At 37.0% G+C, this 24,174-nt stretch overlaps 5 protein-coding genes across 7 annotated transcripts; 2 read left to right on the forward strand and 3 right to left on the reverse strand.

The window, feature by feature from the left end:
- The first annotated feature begins 268 nt into the window (after positions 1–268).
- Positions 269–4,612, forward strand: FLS2 (Leucine-rich receptor-like protein kinase family protein). Its single transcript, XM_011086964.3, has 2 exons — positions 269–3,725; positions 4,028–4,612. Exons 1-2 carry the CDS (start codon positions 512–514, stop codon positions 4,363–4,365), a joined length of 3,552 nt encoding a protein of 1,183 aa, XP_011085266.1. The 5' UTR covers positions 269–511; the 3' UTR covers positions 4,366–4,612.
- A 1,076-nt stretch (positions 4,613–5,688) lies between these two features.
- LOC105167307 (chlorophyll a-b binding protein 21, chloroplastic-like) lies at positions 5,689–6,682 on the reverse strand. The gene has a single exon (XM_088883577.1). It carries the CDS (start codon positions 6,617–6,619, stop codon positions 5,822–5,824), a length of 798 nt encoding a protein of 265 aa, XP_088739703.1. The 5' UTR covers positions 6,620–6,682; the 3' UTR covers positions 5,689–5,821.
- A 986-nt stretch (positions 6,683–7,668) lies between these two features.
- Positions 7,669–8,608, forward strand: LOC105167309 (chlorophyll a-b binding protein 21, chloroplastic-like). The gene has a single exon (XM_011086966.3). It carries the CDS (start codon positions 7,736–7,738, stop codon positions 8,531–8,533), a length of 798 nt encoding a protein of 265 aa, XP_011085268.1. The 5' UTR covers positions 7,669–7,735; the 3' UTR covers positions 8,534–8,608.
- Positions 8,108–10,550, reverse strand: LOC105167310 (putative purine permease 10). The gene has a single exon (XM_088883576.1). The coding sequence runs from the start codon at positions 9,932–9,934 to the stop codon at positions 8,894–8,896; it is 1,041 nt and encodes a 346-aa protein (XP_088739702.1). The 5' UTR covers positions 9,935–10,550; the 3' UTR covers positions 8,108–8,893.
- Positions 10,551–11,274: 724 nt separating this feature from the next.
- On the reverse strand, positions 11,275–17,078 carry LOC105167311 (protein REDUCED WALL ACETYLATION 3). 3 transcript variants are annotated; one of them, XM_011086970.3, is made up of 16 exons: positions 16,683–17,070; positions 15,424–15,515; positions 15,152–15,292; positions 14,989–15,045; positions 14,844–14,916; positions 14,424–14,582; positions 13,932–14,081; positions 13,589–13,844; positions 13,301–13,416; positions 13,140–13,226; positions 12,962–13,050; positions 12,741–12,803; positions 12,541–12,597; positions 12,155–12,251; positions 11,891–12,049; positions 11,275–11,571 (listed from the first exon to the last, which is right to left on the reverse strand). In XM_011086970.3, the coding sequence occupies exons 1-15, from the start codon at positions 16,716–16,718 to the stop codon at positions 11,894–11,896; spliced, it is 1,629 nt and encodes a 542-aa protein (XP_011085272.1). In that variant the 5' UTR covers positions 16,719–17,070; the 3' UTR covers positions 11,275–11,571; positions 11,891–11,893. The 3 variants fall into 3 exon arrangements, with proteins under 3 accessions (XP_011085272.1, XP_011085273.1, XP_011085270.1); XM_011086971.3 differs by having other exon boundaries at positions 15,152–15,289; positions 16,683–17,067; XM_011086968.3 differs by having other exon boundaries at positions 13,589–14,081; positions 15,152–15,289; positions 16,683–17,078.
- Between the last annotated feature and the right edge of the window lie 7,096 nt (positions 17,079–24,174).

Consider the following 24,174-nt stretch of genomic DNA (forward strand, 5'->3'; position numbering starts at 1 on the left):
GCGGGTGGTGGGGAAACACATTCACACCCAAAAGGCACAAACAATGTATTTTGACGCTTTAGAGGTTACAATGAGCCAAACTCCAACGAGTCATTCCTCATCCGTGTCAACCCCACTTCGCCAGCTTATCATTTCGCCATTTTCTCCCAACTTGCACTATCAAAATCAAGAAAATAGCCAGTGGAAACCCTGTGGACTACCTTACTATTAGTATGACGACTAAACAATATTAAGTGCACCCGGCCCACAAGTTGAAACTTTTCACATTGGTTGATTTTATTGCAACCAGTTTGTTTGGATCCTCAAGATTCTCATACATGTAAGAATCCTAGGTTAAGTGCATGACACTGATGATGATTTTAGCTGTTTCACATGTTAGTTTTAGTATTCTTGTCAAACTTCAAAGAGTGGGAAGTGAACAAGGTTGACTTTGTTACGCAGTCGTCGCTGTATTTCAGCTGAAGCAAGATGAGTGAGAAGGCTCCCGTATCACACTAACTTGTCTATATGAATGCTTGATGTAAGAATAAGATCCATCCATCTAGTACTCACCCAAATATCATTACAGAAAACAAGCATGTCTCAGTCTCCACGGTTGACATTTTCAGCCTTTATACTCTCTACTCTCCTGCTTGGAGTTCTTGCTGCAGATCCAGGCCTGGAAGCTGAAGCTCAGGCTTTAAAAGCATTCAAGAAGTCAATCTTCAACGACCCTTCCAGCGCCCTTCTGGATTGGAATGACACCAACCATCACTGCAACTGGTCTGGAATTGCGTGTGATCCTCTGTCGGGAAATGTCGTTTCCGTTTCTCTGGTTGACAAGCAGCTGGCGGGGGAGATTTCTCCATTCCTTGGAAACCTTACTTATCTTCAGGTTCTTGACTTAACTCTAAACTCATTCACAGGAAGAATTCCTCCCCAGTTGGGGTCTTGCTCACAGCTTACCCAATTGATCCTTTATGCAAACTCTCTTTCTGGTTCTATTCCAGCAGAGCTTGGAAATCTGAAAACTCTGCAGGCAATGGACTTAGGGGATAATTTTTTTAATGGAAGCATCCCTGAGAGTTTATGCAACTGTACTGCATTAATACAACTTGGATTCATCAACAATAATCTAACAGGGACAATTCCACAAGATATTGGTAATTTAGTAAATCTTCAGTTATTCGTAGCGTTCGGTAACAAGTTAGAGGGCTCCGTACCTGCTTCCATTGGCAAATTGAAAGAACTGCAGGCTCTTGATCTAAGTGAAAACCAGCTATCTGGAAAAGTCCCTCCAGAAATTGGGAACATATCCAACTTAGAAACTCTTCAGTTGCATGTGAACTTGCTTTCTGGAGAAATCCCACCTCAACTGGGTTATTGTAGGAAGCTAGTTCGTTTGAACATATTCACCAATCATTTCACTGGTAGCATTCCCTCTGAACTTGGCAATTTGGTCAACTTAGAAGCCTTAAGACTGTACAAAAACAAGCTGAGCTCCACAATTCCAAACTCTTTGTTCCAGCTGAAATCCTTAACCCACCTGGGACTCTCTGAGAACGAGTTGGTGGGTACAATTTCATCTGAGATAGGCTCTTTGAGATCTCTTGAAGTGTTAACTTTGCATTCGAATAATTTCAGTGGTGAGATTCCTTCGAGTATAACACAATTGAGCAACTTATCCTACCTGTCTATAGGCTTCAATTCATTCACAGGACCTCTTCCAACTGACATTGGATTGCTGTATAATCTGAAGAACCTGACAGCAAGTGACAATCTCCTAGAGGGATCCATTCCATCTAGTATTATCAACTGTACACGTCTTCTTGTCATAACTTTGACAAGTAACAGAATTAGTGGGAAAATACCTCAGGGGTTTGGCCAATTATCTAGCCTCACATACATGTCATTAGGGAACAATAGAATCTCAGGGATCATTCCTGATGACCTCTTTAACTGCTCAGAACTTGAAGTGCTGGATTTAAGTCAAAACAATCTCAATGGTATGCTGAAACCACAGATTGGGAAACTGGTTAAACTCAGAATTCTAGGAGCTCGAGATAATTCATTTTCTGGACCAATTCCAAAAGAGATTGGCAATCTTAGTCGACTGATATATTTGGAGATTCATGGAAATAGATTTTCAGGCCCAGTTCCACGGGAACTTTCAAAACTCACAGTTCTCGAAGGCCTTTCTCTGAATGACAACGAGCTGGATGGAGTAATTCCTGAAGAACTTTTTGAGCTGAAACAATTAACCGAACTTCGGCTGCAGCACAATAACTTGGTGGGTCCAATTCCAGATGCTATCTCAGAACTTGAATCACTTTCTTATTTGGATCTCAGCGGCAACAAGCTCAATGGGACCTTTCCGAAAAGCTTACAGCGTCTTCTCCGACTGACAACCTTAGATCTTTCACACAATCATTTTACTGGATACATTCCAGGATCAGTGATTGCAGCTATGAAGAATATGCAGATCTACCTCAACGTTTCACATAATATCTTCGATGGGACAATCCCAGAGGAAATAGGCATGCTGGAAATGGTTCAGGGGATTGACATGTCTAATAATAATATATCAGGAAGCATTCCTCTTTCTCTAAGAGGCTGCAGAAATTTGATCTCCCTGGATCTGTCTGGGAACAGAATTTCTGGTCAACTTCCGGGTGAAAATTTTCCTCGACTTAATCAACTGGTGAGCTTGAACCTGTCAAGGAATCAGTTAGATGGTGCACTTCCTGAAACATTGGGAAGCATGAGGTATCTCTCCATGGTTGATTTGTCTCAGAACAAATTCAGTGGCAGCATTCCAGAGAGTTTTGCCAACATCTCAAGCTTGAAATATCTCAATCTTTCTTTCAATTTGCTTGAAGGTCATGTTCCTGAGGCTGGGGTTTTTAAGAATATGACTGCAAGCAGTTTACAAGGAAATCCAGCTCTTTGTGGAACAAATTATTTGAAGCATTGCAAAGAGAAGAGCAATCGAAGGAGCTTCCACCATTTCTCAAATAAAGCCCTGGCCATCCTTTTGGCACTGGTATGTGTTCTTCTACCCATTATTCTGCTGTCAGCATATTATGCCATGCGCCAAATAATCAAGAAGCGCAACAGAAGGGTTGGAAATCCAAAAGTTGAGTACCCTTCAGCAATTACCCTCAAAAGATTTGATGCTAAGGATATAGCAACTGCTACTAATTCCTTCAGTCAGGATAACATAATTGGGTCGAGCACTTTAAGTACTGTCTACAAGGGCACCTTGGAAGATGGGAAGAAAATAGCTGTAAAGAACTTGAATTTGCACCAGTTTGCAGCAGAGTCCGATAAATTCTTCTACAGGGAAGTCAATACTTTGGGCCAAATACGACACAAGAATCTGGTCAAGGTTCTAGGTTATGCTTGGGAGAGCGGAAGCCTTAAAGCATTAGTCCTGGAATTCATGGAGAATGGAAGCTTGGACAAGATAATACATGATCCGCATACAGATCATCCCGGCTGGTCATTAGCAGAGCGCGTTGATGCTTTAATTTCCATAGCTAATGCGTTGGTGTACTTGCACTCAGGTTATGATTTTCCTATAGTGCACTGTGACTTGAAGCCTTCCAACGTTCTTTTGGATGGTAAGTTGGAAGCTCGCGTAAGTGATTTTGGCACCGCAAGGATACTTGGTATTCATCTTGATGATGGAGCCAGTATTTCCTCATCATCAGCATTCGAAGGAACTATTGGCTACTTGGCTCCAGGTAACATTTTTACTTCTCACTAGAACCCATCAATATTGCTTCTTTGAATTGCCAACCAATATTTAACGTCAATTTTTTTCCTGTATGGAGGATGACAGCTTCATTGTTGCTGCAAACTACAGATAAACTATACATAGAAGTATACACCATATATAGTCTGTGTATTATCAGAACGAAAACATGGATATTTTAAATTAAACAACACTTCCATTCGTTGATTACTTCCTTCCATGTTCTTTTTTCATTGAACGTGGCTTTCTCATGCAAGACTTCTTATAAAAGTATGCTGTTGTATGTGCCAGAATTTGCATACATGAGGAAAGTTACAACAAAGGTGGATGTCTTCAGCTTTGGCATCATAGTGATGGAGTTGATCACAAAAACGAGGCCAACAGGACTCATGGACGAGGATGGATTGCCCATCACATTATCACAACTTGTCCAGCAAGCACTTCAACAGGGAATCAACCGCCTCTATGAAGTTTTGGATCCTCATTTCAAGTCATATGATTCCGAGAAACAAGAAGCTTTAGAAGGGCTTCTTCATTTAGCATTGTCCTGCACCAGCCCAAATCCAGATGACCGCCCTGACATGGAACAAGTGCTGCCTTCTCTTTCAAAGATTCGTAAAATGACGTGAAATACGAAGGACCGCTTCTTTCACCTTAACTTAGCAACATGATGAAGCATCATAGCTGAAATATCCATACAAAATGTCTTGTACTCGTAGCTGCAGGAAAATAGTAGTATTTTCCTTTAAACTTACTTTCAGTATGAATTGTCACTGTAAAATATGCAGATCAATAAGCCTGATCCATCTGCAGGACATTATGCAACTATAGAGGGAATTCAGGCCTACATGAACCATCACAATTCACAAATCCTAAGCTGAATATTGTACAAAGCAGCTGACCTAAAAAATGCAAATGTGCCGATCTGAATGGCAATTTCCTCTCACATTTCATAGTTGTTCAATTCACCACACCAACCTCTCCACTTCCTTCCGCTCCTTAGGCCCTTCCACTAATACATTTCCTTCAAAGCTCATAACCGCATCCTATATCAGAATTCAGAAAAGCACATCCTTTCAGTTGGCTCTTTGGGACGTCACAAGAGCAAATAACTTCATCAACAGGTCATTGTGATTATCAAGATTGCATCTTTCAGATCATAAATGTTTTCTTGAATCGCTTGGTTTTCTTGAGTTGGGATACTGGGGAGTCACTCTTTTGTAATCTTTGAAGGTTGAGGGATTTATGTTTGCTGAGTTGGACAGATTCTTGTGGTGGAGAATCCTGATGATTCTTGGTGTATTACTAGTGATAATGGTGTTTACATTATCGGTAGATAATTTAGGGCAAATTCTATTAAAATATGGAAGGGAAAGAAAAACATAATTCCGCATACTGTACGTGTTATGAATGTAGCTGGGGAGGAAGAAATAATCAGAGCCGTCTCAGCAACTTCGGGGAAAAGCCAGCTCACCAGAACGACGTAGTTTAGACAAGGGGACCACGTGCAATCCAATGGCTGAAGATTATATCATCACACGGCCAGCAGATTTCCTGCTTCAACAACCTTGCTGCAACCTTCAATGGCAGCAGCACCACTTCTTGGATATTGCTTTGTAATTCAATTAAAGATTGATTCTGTTATGTTAGCTAGGTTGCTCATTTGGGTCTTGTACAAATACCAAGAATTGGGAACCTCTGAGGCAAGAAATTAATCAAATCAGTATTTCTCCTTCTCTGCATGTTTCTGTCTCTCTTCTTCCCTATTTCTTCCCCAAACCATAACATTACGTTGATAAAGTTACTGTCGCATAGCATTTTCCTGTGTAGTATGAATAATTAACTAAGGTTGTTTTTGAGGGCAATTTGAGATTGATCATGAATAGGGTCACAGCAATATATAGCGACAATAAGAATGCAAATATGAGACAGACTTCAACTCTGTTTGAATGTTGATGCCCAAAAAATCACACGCAATTCATTGATCCGACCAATTTACATCTGAGACACAGCATTAATACTGAAAACACACACTCCGATTAGATAACAACAAACCTCAATATGAGCTCACATCTAACCTAAAGCTCACTTTCCGGGGACAAAGTTTGTAGCATAAGCCCAAGCATTGTTGTTAACTGGGTCCGCAAGGTGGTCAGCCAGGTTCTCCAATGGGCCCTTTCCGGTGACAATGGCCTGAACGAAGAATCCAAACATGGAGAACATGGCGAGTCTGCCATTCTTGATCTCCTTAACCTTGAGCTCAGCAAAAGCTTCAGGGTCATCAGCCAAGCCCAATGGGTCAAAGCTGCCACCGGGGTACAATGGGTCAGTAACCTCACCGAGTGGTCCACCAGCAATGCGGTAGCCCTCAACAGCTCCCATCAAAACAACTTGGCAAGCCCAGATGGCCAAGATGCTCTGGGCGTGGATCAAGCTGGGGTTGCCCAAGTAGTCGAGCCCACCCTCGCTGAAGATTTGAGCTCCTGCCTTGAACCACACAGCCTCACCGAACTTAACACCGTTACGGGCCAAGAGCTCGGGGAAGACGCATCCAAGAGCTCCAAGCATGGCCCATCTGCAGTGGATCACCTCCAGTTCACGGTTCTTGGCAAAGGTTTCTGGGTCGGCAGAAAGGCCAGCAGTGTCCCAACCGTAGTCGCCGGGGAACTCACCAGTGAGGTAGCTTGGAGGCTCACCGGAGAATGGGCCCAAGTACTTAACACGGTCAGGGCCGTACCACGGGCTTCCGGATGAAACGGGCTTGGCGACAGTCTTCCTCATTGAGACCCTTCCACTTCCGGTGATCTCAGGGGCGGAGGGAGACAGCTTAACCGCCTTTCCGGCGAAGGATGGGGAAGAAAGAGCCATTGTAGAGGCAGCCATTGTTGTGTGATCAAATGGAAATGGAAGACGATTCTGCTCAGTTGTGTATGAGTTGGGATGCAATGCCAGCCGATTATTAAGGTATTTATATCACCAGGGGCCATAACTAGAGTCCTTATCCATGGAGATCATTATCTGTATTTTCATTGGTTCATGGCATTTGATGTGGCTGACATTTAAAGTCCATTTGGCAACGGCTATTACCACTAATCATCCTTGGATTTTTTGTTTGGCGACAAAAAATCTCAGGCCCGGAACAATATTTCTTTGAGGCCTATCGGAGTTTGCCAAGTGTGCGGTTGGATAGAGTAATATCTTCATTAAAACAGAGTTGCATGGATACGCCCGCCCTGTATGTGGATTGCTGGCAGCAGTGATTCAAGATATATACTCAAAAAGCTACAAAAATATCTAAGTGGTTGTACAACAGCTTGATTTGATTAGCAGCTGCAGCTGTACCTGTTTCAGTTAATTCAAGTAATTTCCAGTCCAAGAAAAGCATTTCTTCAAGTATTAGTCAATTATGGATTCAAAGAGAAATCTTTTGGAATACCATGTCGCCAAAATCAGCATAATAAACAACTTAATAATTTTCAAAACAAGATGTTCAAACGAAAGACTGTTCATTATGTTGATCTTCATCAACATAGTATTTCAAGAGATTTGTCTTTGAACCCATGATTAACTAATCCTTGATGTGCTGCATAACAAGCACTAATTGTTAGCCATCAATTAAACTGGAAAAATGAAATTAATTTCAGACATTCAAGAAATTGATCAAGTTAGTTGCAGCAGTAAAGATATTTTTCACAGGATAGATGTGAAAACTCTGGTGCTTGGAGGATATTATTGAACCAAAATGTCAAAGTGAGGATAGATTTTACAAGCTCTTTACTGGTTGAAAATCCCAATTGTGAATAATAAATGGACTACAAGTTGCCAACTCAACATAGGCAAAGAATCTTGATACCCAATCAAAGTTGAGATATAGATATCATCAGATAAGAATGGAGAGCTCCACTCTTCCTATAAGTAACTAAGACCTGCCATCCTACCTTTCACCAATTCCATTTTCTTTCATTACACAGAAACAGCTCTTTTATTCTTAGTTAATCAATGGCAGCCTCCACAATGGCTCTCTCCTCTCCTTCTTTCGCCGGACAGGCGGTGAAACTCTCACCCTCCACCTCCGAGATCACCGGAAACGGGAGAGTCTCAATGAGGAAGACTGTCGCCAAGCCCGTCTCATCCGGAAGCCCATGGTACGGCCCTGACCGTGTTAAGTACTTGGGCCCATTCTCCGGTGAGCCTCCAAGCTACCTTACTGGTGAGTTCCCCGGCGACTACGGTTGGGACACTGCTGGCCTTTCTGCCGACCCAGAAACCTTTGCCAAGAACCGTGAACTCGAGGTGATCCACTGCAGATGGGCCATGCTTGGAGCTCTTGGATGCGTCTTCCCCGAGCTCTTGGCCCGTAACGGTGTTAAGTTCGGTGAGGCTGTGTGGTTCAAGGCTGGAGCTCAAATCTTCAGCGAGGGTGGGCTCGACTACTTGGGCAATCCCAGCTTGATCCACGCCCAGAGCATCTTGGCCATCTGGGCTTGCCAAGTTGTTTTGATGGGAGCTGTTGAGGGCTACCGCATTGCTGGTGGACCACTCGGTGAGGTTACTGACCCATTGTACCCCGGTGGCAGCTTTGACCCATTGGGCTTGGCTGATGACCCTGAAGCTTTTGCTGAGCTCAAGGTTAAGGAGATCAAGAATGGCAGACTCGCCATGTTCTCCATGTTTGGATTCTTCGTTCAGGCCATTGTCACCGGAAAGGGCCCATTGGAGAACCTGGCTGACCACCTTGCGGACCCAGTTAACAACAATGCTTGGGCATATGCTACAAACTTTGTTCCCGGAAAGTGAACTTGACAAGAAAAGAGTGCATGAATGTAAAACTCTATTGTGAATTATTGGAATATTATAATGTGATTTTGGCCATGGTTGTGATTGCGTTTTCGTTTCTTGAGATCAGATGTTAGCTGGTGCGCCCAGTCTCTTTATCCTTAGTCCTATACGGCTTAACAGCAGTAAGAGCAGTTTCTGTGATCCATACGGGAAAACATGAACAACTTGAATTCAAGAATGAGATGGTTGATTTAAACTACAGATTGCAGAGTTAAAAACGAGGAAACAGGATTAATTGTATTGAGATTCCTGACTGATGAAGTTTGTTGCTATTGATGATTCTTCTACAACTTTGAGATTTTTGCCTGCGTTTCTACTCTAGCTGCTGTCATTGAGATAATGCTGATAAACATAAGAAGCAAAGCCCCAAACAGCCAACACTACGGAAATCACCTTGATTCCATCCATCTTTTCATGGAAAAAGATGGCTGCCAGAATAGGAACAATAGGCAAACCAACAGTACTGATAACATTGGTGAACAAAGAAGAGACCTCAAAGATTAGGCCTATTGCTCCAATGGAACACACTTGCCAAGCCACTGCAATCATAGCCAAAACTATAACATACGAGACCTTTCCGAGTTCAAAATTCTCCATCTCATTCCTCAAAACAGACCATTCTCCACTGATAAAGAGTGGCACTATAACAACACAAGTTGCCGCCAGCGACTGGTATATTATCATATTCAACACAGTAGAAAAGGTTTCCCTTTTTAGTACCTTTTGAAAGGCTAGCTGCGTCATTGACAGCATTAACGAATACAAAGCCGATGCAACGAGAGAGCATGAAAATCCCACTGCAAAATGTCCCCTATTTGACTTTCCAGCAGGTTGTTCAGAGTCACTGTGAAATATAAGGAGTGTTGAGGAGATAGTCAGAAGAACTACAGAATTGAGTATAAGAGGTGTAAGCTTTTGGGCATTGAAGAAGAAAGAGAATAGTGCGTTGAATCCCAACTGAGTGGTGCTAATCAAGGAAAAAGTCGAGACGGGAAGATTTTGAAGTCCAACTGAATACAACACGCCAGTTGCTGCTTGAAACAGGCCAAGAAAGATATAAACTGCTGATCTGATCAGATTAGAAGGCTGATCATTTACTGCTGCATCATCCCTGGAGGGGTCTTGTGCGGAGAAATACAGGGCAAAGGGAATGAGAATTGGGAATCCAATGGTTTCCAAAAGTGCTGCCAGCAATACTGCGTTTCCACCTTCATTATAGTACAATCTTCCAAGAAGAGTGGCACTGGACTGTCCAAGGAGGACAAATAGCATACACATGAACATCCAAGCCCACCGTGTCTTATTCTTGGGTTGAGGGATGGTGTATTCAGGGATTGTATTTGCAGTATTAGAAGACATAGGTTGTTCTTGAGCTTCTTCAACAGCTAAGACACGAACACGAACGTATTAGCTTTTAGGCCTAATTGTGTTGAGAAAACCATTTTTGAATTGAGATTAGTTACCTATTGATCTGAAATGTGGCTCTTGGATTTCTTCCATAGTGACAATGTAAAATGCAGATGCAACTTGTGGTATAGTGAAGCAAGGATGATCAAAGGAACAAAAAGCAGTTGGAGTTATGTTAGAAGTAGTTATCCTTGAGTGCATTATAATTGTAAGATGGATGATTGAGGAGCGGTGGTGCGTGAACACTGCTTCTGCTATATATAAGAAAAAGTGGTGGAGTTAGCATCATTTGCTTTGATTGGTCACATAATCTTTGAGCCTTTGGCAGCAGCAGTTTAGCTAAACTGCTAGTAGAATATTAATGGGCTCATCATCTTTCTGTGAGCATCAGAAAATCAAGCGGAAATGCATTAAAGATGAGGTCTATTTAGTTTGGTTTATAACTATATTCTTCATTTTGTATAAAGCTGCTATGTTTCTTGTATCAACTAAGACCTACTAAACTAATTGTATATAACTTTTTAAGAGGGTATTTCTGTAATTACCAGGGAGTGTCAAAGTGATGTATATAGGGATGAGTAATATTGATCTCATAAATTGTTTTTATTAATTTTTTAATTTAAGTTATATTATTTTATTATCTTTTTTTAAAATTAAATCTTTATATAAAATTACACCTTTTAATAATATATTACTAAAATTGATTACTAGATTAAGATTTTAAATTTAAAAATTATCACATTTTTATAATTATTAAAATTAAAAGTTTATTTATATTCTCTATTTTTATTTATAATTAAATTTTACTAAAATAAATAATACTTTAAAATAATTTGTGCAGTTTAAACATATTATATCAGAATTAGTAAAATAAATTACTTATTTAAAAGATTTTTAAATTATTAAATTATTTTTTATTTAAATTCAATTTTAGAGCCCAATATGTATTTTTGAAAAATCAAAACAGACATAGCGGCAGCTCGGTTATACATACAGCAAAAGTCTGATAGATTCAAGATTAACAGTTCTGACATTTTCCATGCAGAAATTGCTTTATCAATTTATCAGAATATGATCCCAGAGAAACATATCTCACATTTTTCATACAGAAAATGCCTCAGCCATTTATCAGAGTAAACAAATCTCACATTCTTCATAATATATGCTTTAGCAATTTATCAGAATATGATTGCAGAGAAAAATCTGCATAGCTTGTTCCTTGTTGACCGGTTACCGGTTACCGGTTACAATATTTTGCACCACCGCAACACAACAGGGAATGAAGGGGAGGATACAGAGAAAAAGAAGATCAAAGAATATGAATATAAGCGTGGAAAAAACCACTTACAAGCTACAAGCACTTTGCCATTTCTGTTTTTCATGTTAAAATTCCCGGTAAAAATGAATGTACATGTTCTGTGACTAAAATCAAGGGTACGTGACGATTTTCCACAAAATTGTTAGACATGGTAGCCTCACCAGATATGTCTGAGACAAGAACGTTCAGGTCCCAGAACCTCCATGTATATTCCATTTATATGTTCACCAAGTTTTTCTGACTAAGCCTTCACAGCTCTTTATGCAGAGGCCTGCGAGCAAATATCAAGTTAGTTAGGAATATTAAATGAAAAACGGAATAATAGAAACAGAACTGCCATCTAAAAATTGAAAGACTCAGATGGTTGAAAGACCACTATTGCTCCATCTGCAGGAGTGAAAAATGATTGGTAAAAAAATTCTAGAAAATTGGCCTTTTAGTTACATACTGAATATTCGAAAGCAAGTAAAAAGTTCCAATACAGGATCAAACTTTCAATGACAGATTGATGCCAGGTTTGGGCTGGGTTTTTAATTACTGGCATTGTGCTCGTGCACATTAATCTATCAGCAAATGGATAAAGAACTTACTCACTAATGAGGGATCTGAACAAGGATGCATGAAATACAATATAAACACACTGAGATGACAACTCCGGCAACAAAATTATAAAATAGTTTCTGATTGTCCCTTGTGGGTATAAAAGCCGACTTGAGTGTATTTGTGAGCTCAAAAAGCCGATATGATATCTGCACCAGACAAAACCAATTAAACTTCCAAAAAGGTAAATGAACATTTCATGCGTCAACAACTTTGATATATAAATTCAAAACACTAGAGAATAATTAACTCACCAAAGTGTAGATGGCAGTTGTCAGCATGAAGTTGAGCAAAGGATAATCTGGAATAAATGAGAGTAGCCATTTAGGCTGCCCATTGGGCACATTTGACCTGTAAATACATTAATAGAAACTGGTGAGGCCTTGTAAATCGGTCACATTTGATCAGATTCACTTTAATTTATATCAAAAGAGTACTCATGGGTTCAAGCTAAAATATTTCTCATCATTAGTTAACTTGTTACACAAAGTTCTCTTTATCAAGAAAAAGAGTCTTTTTCATATGCAAAGGAAATAAGTGAAGAAAATGGATGGCCACATTGCAGATGCATAGTGGAAAGCCAGGTCCATCACCGACCATAAATATTTAGACATTAAAGTAAAAAGATAAGCTCACACACCTTAGCCAGATGTGAAACTGGGAAATATAGGTTTCCAGAGTAATTTTGCCGAGCCACCTGGGAGAAAAGAGAACTGGTATAATCAAACCAGAAAAGAATAGGGAAAAGCAATATTTGTTCACCTCCAAAAGAAAGTCTCCATTTGTTAAACCATGGTTTCATGTTTACAAGATGTAACAAGAAACAAAGATATAACTTACGCAAAGAGGGTCAATGAAAAATTCCGAAGCTCCTGAGAGAAATTCCGCAAACAAATATAGACACTGGAGAAAGAAAAGGAGAGATGCAAATGAGAAAAGAGATACTTGAGAAAGCTTGCACCACACAACAATCAGTACAAGTGAAGTTGTCAATGCCATCATTTATAACAAATAAGAAAGGAACATTAAAAAATTAATCAAAACAATGTTTCAGTACAGACGTTATCGGAATCCATGATGTGTATGGATGGAGCTTGTTATATGCAACCTTGTCCAGCTTGTAAATGTATTCGTACCACAAGTAACCCACCTATAGCCAGATGATAACCAAAAGGTTTAAATAGAAGTAGCAAAAATATCATCTAAAATCACTTATCTTCAATAAATTAAGAGACTCACCACTAAGGCAACAGTCACAATGAATGTCTTGATTGTGCGTCTCCGCTTGGTCTCAGATTCTTCCAATTTCTCCATCCACTTTTCAACCTGCAATCTCGAAATAGTATGAATCCGAAATTCAAGGAAATAAATATGCAAAATTTGTAGGCTTAAAACATTACATTTGGGTGAAAATAGGCATAGATCATTCCAATTATCCATATATAGCGATCTAGCCCAGACCTAAAATGCCACTCATGAAGTCGAGGAAGATCTGGTTTCGCAGGATCAGTATATCCTGCCAGTTGGGAGGAACAACTATCAGGTGCTCAAGGCTTCAAACCAGTAAATAGATAGAGAAAACCATAATTTAGTGGCCTTTACGCAAAATTACTTCCTCAGGACACAAATAGAGAATAAGAGGAAAAACCAATCAGCTTAATGATAACAAGGTAATATGTGAAACTTACCTAAAACAAAAGTGAAAGGACTCCATAAAATGTCAAAAACTCCAGGGACTTCCCATACAAATATAACCACAACAAAGCACATTAAAATCTTCAGAGCCATAACTGATCTTATCTCATTATAGTTGTAGCCAATCCCAAGGGCCCCATACACCATAAGTGTGAAGAGGGTATGCATTGGGCAGATATAGTACAGCATATAGTCGTTGTTAAGAACAATACAACAAAATGCAACAAAAAAGTTGAGCCTCCACATCATCTGCATAAAGAACACATTCAAACTTTTAACACTGTTAAGAAACCGAAGAAAGAAGAAAGGTAAAAATAGCACAAAGTATAATGTCACCTGAGCAAATCGAGCAACGCTAAAATCTTTGCGGATATAATAATACGAGAAGTTTCCGAACCCAGTCATCCATACATATGCAGCAATAAAAACACGAATTGCATTGTAGATCTCCGTTGCGGCGAAGTAATGGTACATTAAAAACAAAACCTATAAGAAACATAAAAGGAAGGCATATTATCAGACAAGTTGCGAGTAGAAAGACAGTGAAGCAGCTACATAATCCCTCACAAATCTGCCACATATATCCAGTATCCCCTGAGGGACACCCCCCCACCCCACCCCACCCCACAAAATCTAGTGACATTGTAAGATATCGCAATCATGAAACTTAGAAACTTTGCGTAGAAAAAATAGCATGTAAGGGCCTCTTTTTCCACCCACATATGCAATCAAGGGAAGATATGAAACACCTTAGGATTAAGAAGTTTTCTCCAATTCTTTCCTAAAGATTCACCTACTACAACATTATGTTTGTGACAGAACACTTGCCTGCATCCATCCTTTCCACTCTTCAGTCTGATGGCGATTGAGGTAGAGAATGGATTTCCCCGAAAAAGCTGATTTGTCATGGTGTTTCTTCAGAGAAGTCATTGCTGAAGTTATGATGAGAAGAATGTAAAGGAAGAGAAATAGATCGCGGTTGTAGCTCTGTCCACGAATACAAAAATGGAAAGAAATTAGTTAGAGCAATTACTGATTATAACATGAACATACAGAATAGAAGTCTGTTAAAGGTATGAGACCATTCCTTCAGATGTCACAATTTAAAATTGTATATTCTTTTGACTTGATCTATGAGAGAACTAACTTGGTCAATTATCTTTTCTTAGGCATACTAGACCAGACAAGTTTTCCTGATGAAAAATGGAATACCCTGACTTTTAAAATAATTGGGAAAGACTGAAGCACCTTGGTAGAATCTGCAAAAAAGTTTGTCCGATCGCATATGTAAAAATAGAATAAAATTCCCCCAAATTCAGCCCTGCATGAGATTGTTTACCATTAATAAATGAAACAAACAAATAGAGTGTGGTCACCATCATAAATAACTCACATTGCCCTTAAAAGTAGTCTATTTTCAAGTAAAAAGGAGTCCTCCATGGTGAGAAACCTAAAAATCAGGCAAAGCAAAAGGTGAGAAAGAATTCATTGTTGTAAATTTAATAAGAAAAACACTGATAATAACTTTACTGCATGTAACATTGAAAAGAACCAACCTAATTAAGTTTGTTTTAATAGATGGACTGGAAAACTTTGAAGAAGTTGATTTACTAAGACCTCCTTCCATCAACACTGTGCGCTCATCGTCTTTGGTGGTATCATTATCCAATTCATCAAGATTACTGTCTGAATGACTTCTGAAACATAGTCATGGTTAATAGATCCTCAGGATAGCATAACAATATCGTCTCAATTCTCCACATTATTATATCCTAGTGCCTAAAAGTCTATAATTAAGGAGAGAACAGGAAATGTTCTAGGGCCTTACACTTTAGAAGGTGATGATGACTTCTTACATTCCAACCACTCGGCGTATAGCCATGCAACAAACACTGGGATGATTCCAAGCAAGAATGACACCTGGGAAATCATAAGTGAAAATCCCATACTATGTTTGGAGCATTAATATCTTAAGAAGTGCAATACATAACTAACCCAACAAGCAAGAAGGAAACAAAAAAAGAAGTAATAAAAAATATAGATGAAATTTAATCAAGTAATATAAAAATGCATATGATCCGCTTACAAAGAGTCCCAAACAAATTCTGTGACTAAGGTTAAGTTCCCTAACATTTCCAATTATTTCTTGATAGAAATAAAAAGTATGATCCAACCGATAGAGATAAAACATCTAGAACAGGATAAAAAATGGTATCATTTGTAGAATAGAAGGAAAGATTTTATTACACCATAGCCACACATTTTTATTCTTATTCCCTTTATAGGTGCGACTATAAATGCCATCTCACAAGATGTATATGCCCTCATCCCAAATATTCCACAGTATCTTTTCATTGATCATTTCCTTGTAACTTTTACTTTGACAACATTGCATTGAATATGAACAAAACCAGAAAGAAATAATTGAAATTAGAACAGTTGAATAGATCAACACGGAAACAAGCCATAGGCACCGCATTAACAAGTACCATTACTAATACACAGCATTTCTTTTTTCAATAGAAATTACATGTCTGTCTATACTCTCTATCACAAGAACCCAACTCAATAGCAAACTTAACTCCAAGGTTGAAATGCTGATTAAACCAAAGAAGAGAAATTGAAATAGGGTGCACTATCGCAATGCATCTAACATCCGAGAAATCTGATTCTGACTCAAGTAACATAAACAATTTACTATAATCAGTCACCTAAAACATGGAATTACTTGCAATAAAAAATAAATGTAATGAACGAATTAAAATATAATTGCCCAACAAAATAGGGTACTAGCTGTTGCTACTACTAGTATATTATTCCAACTATCATTATAGAATAAACACAACAGTACACTCATTCCAGTGGCTATTGCCAGCAAAGTTCAAATCATATAGCTCCTCAAGAATTTGAAGTGAAGTAAAAGATCTATTTCCGGAAATGCATTCCAGTGATCAAGTAAACTACAAAATCGGAAAAGAAATTAAAACAAAGAAATCCAAATCCACCGCCATTGATTCAGAAAGAAGTCGAGCAGAGCTAGAGTTAAGAAGAATACAAGTGCGGGAAGTGTAAATATCGGAAGCGCACCTGTCCGGGTGTGACAGGTCCAGAATCCACCCCCATTGCCTCGAACAGAAATGAAAAAATCAAGCGATCAAAGAAGCAAATCTACAGAAATCTCATGGATCGAGTGAATGCGTGTCTGACTGAAGCGTATGAGAGAGAGGGAGCAACTATATATGAGTGATATGTGTGGAGGGGAAAACGGGGACAGGAAGGGAGATATATAAGAAAGAAAGAGACCTAATATGGAAGCAGAGATCTGATGTCTTAAAGATGAGTAAACAGTGAGTCGATGTGACGTCGTCGTTTGCTTCAAGAAATGATAATCGACACAGTCCAGATGTCTCTCTCTCTCTCACAGAGACCAACCGCTGAGGCTGAGGGAGGAGGGTGGTTGCGGTTTCCTTTATATTTTATTAATTCACATAATTTCAACAGTAACAGTAATATTTTGAGCACCAACAAACTTCCTTATCTATCTTCAAATAAAATAAAAGGAATCTCATAATTGTTACAGATTCTTGATGCTACTCGCCTATAATTTTATTTCTTACTTTTGGGGAAACAAGCATTAATACCTATTCTCTCTCTCTCTCTCTCTCTATCTATCTATGTCATTACTGGTTATTTGGTTAATTAGTAATTACTATAGGTTATCAATTCAGACCCATGTCATTAGTGTGGGTTTTACATATGTTGCTAACTTTATTATGAGGTTAATAACAAGAGTGCAAACCAAGCAAGCGTACAAGCTTTATTAGCTAACACAGGTGGGGGTGAACAATGTTTTTAAAATTGCAATCCCACTAATTATTAGGTTATTCAATCATTGCTTCAACCAATTGAAAAAAATCAATAAATTCGAATTATATATGCATATATATTAAGTAATTAAAATAAAAAATAAAATATATTTAAATTAAAAATTTCATTCAATTAAACATAATGATCATTTTAAAAAAATTAATAAAAAACACAAAATAATCTAATAATTTTATAAAATGAATACATATACAAGTTGTAATAATTTTGTTTTTCATATTTTTTAAAAAATAAATTAATCAATAACTTTATTAAAAATAATTAACTAATGTATATATTAATTTATATGCATATATAAATTAATATTTTCTAATATATACATACGTATACAAACTAAATTAATATATATACAAATATCCCACCAACTACTTTCCTTTCTTACTCCCCCACCTACCCCCATTCCCTCTTCTCTCTCACCCAACAACTCATTTTCCTTAATCTTCCCCCCACCCTCCACCTCTATTTCCTTCTTCTTCTCCTAAGTCCACCAACACTCTTTCTTCTCCATTCATTGCGACTCCACTCTCTGGCCGTCCTCTCCCTTCTTTTTCTCTTTCTTTCTTTTAAGATATAAACCAGTTACTGTGGCTGGTGTTGCAGGGTTTTTACCGATTCGCATTGGCTTTGATCATCTCGGTTCTTGTACACATACTCGGACCGACGTCAGGTCCGATTTCCGATCGAACCAACCGATCCGATCCAGGTTTAATAACACTGGTGGGAGGGATAGAATATAGTATTTGAGATCGACCATAAGAAAGAGTTGTTGGGAAAGGGTAATGGCCGTTTAGCCTACTGCCCACTGAAAACGATAGCTGGTCGATTAACTCAAAGCTTAAGGGTCGCGATCTCCGCACAGCAGAGAACGCTAAGCTGGCTGGCTTTTTTGAACAGCCCCGTGCGGCGTTTACTGAATGTTACCTGTAAACTGGTTTTCTTCTCGATTTTCTTTATTTCGATCCTCCGACGCCCACCGTCTTCTTGCTCGAGTTGCGGGAGCTACTACCCATTGACAATGATACCCATCGATTATTGTTTCTCCTCTCGCGAGGGAGAAAAGTGATAGTGGAGATGGAATATTTATACGTTTCCTTTTGCAGTAATTATTACTTTTGTTACAAAGAAGAGTTGACTTATTTATCAGATAAAGTAAATTGTGATGGTATTAGATATAATTTTTTAAATTATAAAATATTTATATGTAATTATATTAAATTTTAAAAAAATAAAATAAAATATCCCGAAATTGAAAGAGCAAACGAGTCATGTGAAATAAATGGGATTTAGATTGATGTCAGCCCAAGACTCCAGAAGAGTTTCCCATTTTGGGCCCATACCTCAATTAGTAGGCCCAGTTAACCAGAAGAGTCATTTTAAGCCTATGAATAGCACTTGGTCCAATAATCCAGAAGGATTTCCCACTGGGCTATGAACTCAATTAGTTGGCCCAATATTCAAGAAGAATTTCCTATTTTGGGCCTATGAACTTAATTAATTGGCCCTATACTCAGAAGAATTTCCCATTTTAGGCCTATGAACTCAATTGTTCAGAAGAATTTCCTATATTCGGCCTATGAACTCGATACTGGGCCCAAGTCCAAAATGATTTGCCCTTTTGGGACGATGACGGCAACTAGTCGGCCCATCCAATGTTGCCTCCACTCTTTTGCTGCCAAAATGTAATTATAATGTTTGGATTTGTGTTTTGGAGATATAGAGAGAAAAATTAGAGATAAATAAGTGTGTGTTGAAGATAGATGGTATGTTTGAATTTGTATTATGAGGTAATTTAAAATATTTTAAAATAAATGGTGTAGGTTTGATATTGGGATTTGAGAGATAAAAATCATTGTTCATTGTTAAATCATGTCTCTTTTATATTATATATATAAGTGTATAGATATTATATAGAAAATTGAAAAGCAAAAAAACATACATATAAGGTGTAAAAAATACAAAAATAAATATTAAGTGTGTTTTATCTTATTTCGAGAAATATTAAAATATGAAACCAAACATAGTGAATGGCTCTCTCTTTGTTTCCCGCCAAATCCTCAAGCCTAGCTTTGCCGCCAAACTGCAGGACGCTCTTAAACTCTATATTTAAATAAATTGGGATTTAGTCTATTTATAGATTAATTCCCGTAAAAATCAGCATGACCCAAAACGGTTCCAAAAGAAAGGAGAAAATTATAAGAGCCCAACTGACCCAAAAAGGTTCTAATAATTGGGAAAATTGTATTATTTTTTTTATTATAGAATCAATATATTTTTCATAATATCAATTATAAGATTCTCATTAATAAATTATACGTTACAAAAGATTTCATTTTTAATCATTTTATTAGCATTTTAATAAAAAATATCATGTGCTAAACACAGATTTTATTCAAAAGGCTGAAGAGGTAACAACAACATGCTTAATTAGTACTTGACTTTTCCTTTATTATACAAAAAGTGTACTACTTAATTCATTTAAATTCAATAAACACATATTTGCACTACTTAATTGTTTTCTATATTTAATATATTCAACAAATGAAATCCTAAAACAACACTCTTACGTCAATGCTTTCTCGTGGCATTCTTCTACTTTAAATTAATCTATCCACGCAATATATATATATATATATATATATATAATAATTATTTGAAAAGGGGAAAAAAAAATAAAAAAAAACACCCAATATGATGAAGCATTAATTATGGGCATATTGATGCCAATATTGACCTTCCCTTGAACGAACAAAAATCATAGCACGCAGTTCCAATGGGCGCCTTAGCCATAACAAACTGACCCTTAATTTGTACCCGTCTTGCAATTATATGTATACAGTCAATTTACAAAAAGTTGCATCATATATATCTGCCTTAAACTGGAAACAGTTGACTTCATTCTTCATAGCCTACGATCCACCGTTGTTATGTACTGAAACTGTGTGGTATGTGTTGATTCAAGGTTGTTGACTTGGAATTATTGGTCCCCAACTGCTACAAATTTAAGCATTCAGAACTTGGGCACATCTTGTTTCCTCGCCAAGCATACACTATCAAAAGGTTATGCATTCAAGTTCTGTGTTTGTTAGTTTGAATTATTAATATATATACTGAATCACCTTTCTGAATTTGAATATATCGAATGATGTAATGAATCGTGTACTATAAAAAAAACATTTATGTGTGTGTGCATAATCTATATATGTGAACGCACGATCATTTAGTACTTTCTTGGGGGTGACGAGTTCGTCGTCTTGTAGCATATATCTTGATTCTTGGCCAGCCTAACCATTTATAATTGCTGTTTTGTTCAGGACAAAAGATAAATAAATGTAATTTCAGAATAGCTAGCGGATGTATAATTGTGTGAATGAAAGTTAGTTTTTGTTTGGTGGACATGTAGACCTAACCTTTTCAAATACAATAAAAGTTATATAGTTTGGCAATGTGAAGAGGATTTAATTTTTCCGTGATGTTGGCGTGTTCTACTTTTCCACATATATGGTGTCCATTTCTATGATGTAGAATAATAAACTCCAGTTTTGATCAGTAACAATGATATTTGACATAATTTATAAGTATACGGCCACGGATTTAAGTCTCATTTAATGCGTAGAGTATGTCTTACTTTTTGTAAGGTTGTTATAATTTGTTTTTTCTTTTTTTTTTTAATTTTTATATTTATTGAAAAAACATGTGGTTATATATATCTATGAATGTATTGATTGGATGGTATAATTTGTCAAACTTAAAACCTCTAAAATTGCATTTTCCTTGATTTATATATATATAATTTGAAGAATGGGATTTAAATTTTGATTAACGATTACTCAAGTATCAGATGAATTTAAATGAATTCATCTGCCAAAATTAATAAAAATAATAATTCAAAGTGGGTATTAATGTGAATTTAGCTAAAAAAAAAAAAGTTGGAATAATTTTTCATAATGGATTTAAATTAATCCTTAAATAGATACAAACTCTCTAATTTATGATAGAACTTTTAGATTTAATTAGGTTTAATTTGGCATGCCAATTAATAGTTAAATCATTTGGAGTTGATCAAGATTAATGGATAATCAATCATTAATTACCCCATTAATGGACATATATATCATGATGGCCGAACCGCATCTCAACTAAAGTTTCATGTAATTTCATTAACCTTTTATATAAACAACAATAATCAATTATCATGCTATATAGTCATGCATCATTGTTAATTACTACATTGATCTCCTCGTATATCTGTGCATGCTCCAAATATATCAGACATCTTCGCAATTGCCACAATTCTGTCTTGAAAATTAGTACGGTGTTGAAATGAACCTCATGAAAGATTATAGTTAGCAGATATCATATACCAAATTAACATAATTAAAACCTAGATTAATTCATAACATGAAACCACTACAAGAATAACCATTTGTAGTTGGGATAATTCTTATCACTATATAGATAAAAGTTGTCCATATATATTGCTAATGACGAAATTAAGAATCGTCACTATCACTATAAAAAAAAAAAAAAAAAAAGAGCGAGATTTGGGGCGAATTTGGAACGATTTGGAATTAATGGAATTAATTTGAACTAGATTTTAGAACGGTTCGCCATCCATCTTTATAGACGTTGTAACAAATATGTAAGAACAGTTAATGAAGAACCGTTCTAATTTGACACGGTCACTGTAACACATTGTTGCAGACCGCTCCTAATATTGAATTTGTGTAAAAAAGTTTCTTTTTTTTTTTAAATTAGAATGGATTGAATTATATTTGGAACGGTTATATTATTTATTTTGAATTACTTTTGGAGTGGTCTTTGTAATATTCATACCTGAATTTTGGAACTGTATTTATTTGTATTGGTGATATATTTAGGAACGGTCATTCGAATGGTTTGTTTGTCAATCTTTGCAATAATATTAGGCACGTTCAAATTTTTATTTGAAATAATCTTATGTAACTGTTTTAGGAACGGTCAATCTTATTTAGTAACACATCTTTAAATCTATTTTAGCAATGGTATTAGGAACGATTGTTGTCTTATTTAGGAACACGTACTTAAAACTATATTAGCAATGGTATTATGAACAGCCATCCTTATTTAGAAACAAGTATTTAAAATAATTTTAGTAATGGTATTAGGAATGGTCAATATAATTTAGGAACACGTATTTTTAGAACTATTTTAGCAATGGTATTAGGAACTGTCATCTGTTTAGTACTAAGATCATTTCTACTTTTTTATTTTATAATAAAATTTTTATAAATTATTTAATATAAAATAAATTATAAAAAATAATTTAATTAATGTAATAAATTTTTACTAATAATTAATTTATATATTTAATAAAATTTAATATTATATTTATGAATTTAATTAATTGGATAAATATGAAATAATGGAATGTAACAAACATTATGAAATATGAATAATTCAGAAAAAATATTATATTAATATAAAATATTATCTAATTACAAAATTGAAAACAAAAAAAAAACCTAATTCAAATTCCTCCTCGTCAGTAACGTCCATATCATCATCATTCGGGTCGGGGATCTCTCGGAAGTAGTGTTGGGGCGCTAGTGGAGGCAATCGGCTATGACAAGGAGCTGGTCCGCATCTACCTCACCATGGCCATGATATCGACTATCACTAGTCGAGTTGGCCGATGCGGTCCTCCATGACCGGGTTTGGTTGTGACGGTGGTGTTTTCTGTAGAGGTGGCAATAGTGATGTGTAGGTTTTGTTGGAGAAGGGAGCTTCTAAACCAAGGTCGAATACACAGCCCTTGTTCTTTCCCCCGACTGCAGCCAACCACATCTGCTGCTCGGTCATTGCCATCGACCTCCGATTCGAGAGGGTTATGGTGGTCATCGGCCCTAGCCTGAGGTTAATGATCTTCCATCAGTTTCTGGAACATCTCCTGGTAAACAAACAAAATTATTAGTATTTTCAACCAAAAATTAATTTTTTTTAAAAATAATATTAGTAATGTACTTACCGCCACCTCAGCCTCCTTAGGCCCGCTCCAGCCGCCATATTCCTTCTTCTTGTAGCATCTAGCAAACAACTTCATCTACTTGAATGGTCGATCGAGCTCTGCTTCTTGTAAAAAAATAAAACAATTAGCATAATATATATAAAATAATGATAAACCTATAATAGTACTGTAATGTACTTACCAACTTCCTCTATTGCATGCCGAGAGAGGGAGGGAGGGAGGGAGAGAGAGGAAATTTTTTTTTTGCTAAGTATTGTATATATATTAAAATTTTCGAATAGGCTTTGGAACAAACAATTTTAAAAGATTGTTCCTCATGTCGTTCCTAAAAACCAAAATGACGTCATTTAAGTTGAAGCGCATTGGTCAAGTGCTCGATCATATATATGCTGAAATATGGCCCTCGGTCTTGATATTCACCAACTCAGCAATAGCCACCAATTGAGATTAGGTACAATCGTTCCACAACGACTGCTCGGAAGTATGCACTATATCGTGAAACTAATTTGTCAGCCCAAATACATAATCATAGGGGTCCCACGATAATATAAGGTAGGCCCTACATCAGTAGGACATGCCTCGTACCATCATCAGGCACGTCATCCTAATTATAATTAGAAGACTATAAAGCCGACTCGAACCGCATCTCAACTAAATTTTCATGTACTTTCATTAACCTTTTACATAAAC

Source organism: Sesamum indicum, linkage group LG8 (genome assembly GCF_026168435.1).
Source record: "Sesamum indicum cultivar Baizhima isolate 11 linkage group LG8, ASM2616843v1, whole genome shotgun sequence".
Taxonomy (NCBI): domain Eukaryota; kingdom Viridiplantae; phylum Streptophyta; class Magnoliopsida; order Lamiales; family Pedaliaceae; genus Sesamum; species Sesamum indicum.

Coding starts and splice junctions, on each gene's coding strand:
- LOC105167309 (XM_011086966.3), top strand. CDS start 7,736: ATGGCAGCCTCCACAATGGCTCTCTCCTCTCCTTCTTTCGCCGGACAG.
- LOC105167311 (XM_011086968.3), bottom strand. CDS start 16,718: ATGGGGGTGGATTCTGGACCTGTCACACCCGGACAG. Junction 13,417..13,588: donor TCCTTTCACTTTTGTTTTAG/GTAAGTTTCACA, acceptor CCCAACTGGCAG/GATATACTGATCCTGCGAAA. Junction 12,598..12,740: donor TTTTCATTGACCCTCTTTGC/GTAAGTTATATC, acceptor CTTTTCTCCCAG/GTGGCTCGGCAAAATTACTC.
- LOC105167307 (XM_088883577.1), bottom strand. CDS start 6,619: ATGGCTGCCTCTACAATGGCTCTTTCTTCCCCATCCTTCGCCGGAAAG.
- LOC105167310 (XM_088883576.1), bottom strand. CDS start 9,934: ATGTCTTCTAATACTGCAAATACAATCCCTGAATACACCATCCCTCAA.
- FLS2 (XM_011086964.3), top strand. CDS start 512: ATGCTTGATGTAAGAATAAGATCCATCCATCTAGTACTCACCCAAATA. Junction 3,726..4,027: donor TATTGGCTACTTGGCTCCAG/GTAACATTTTTA, acceptor TGTATGTGCCAG/AATTTGCATACATGAGGAAA.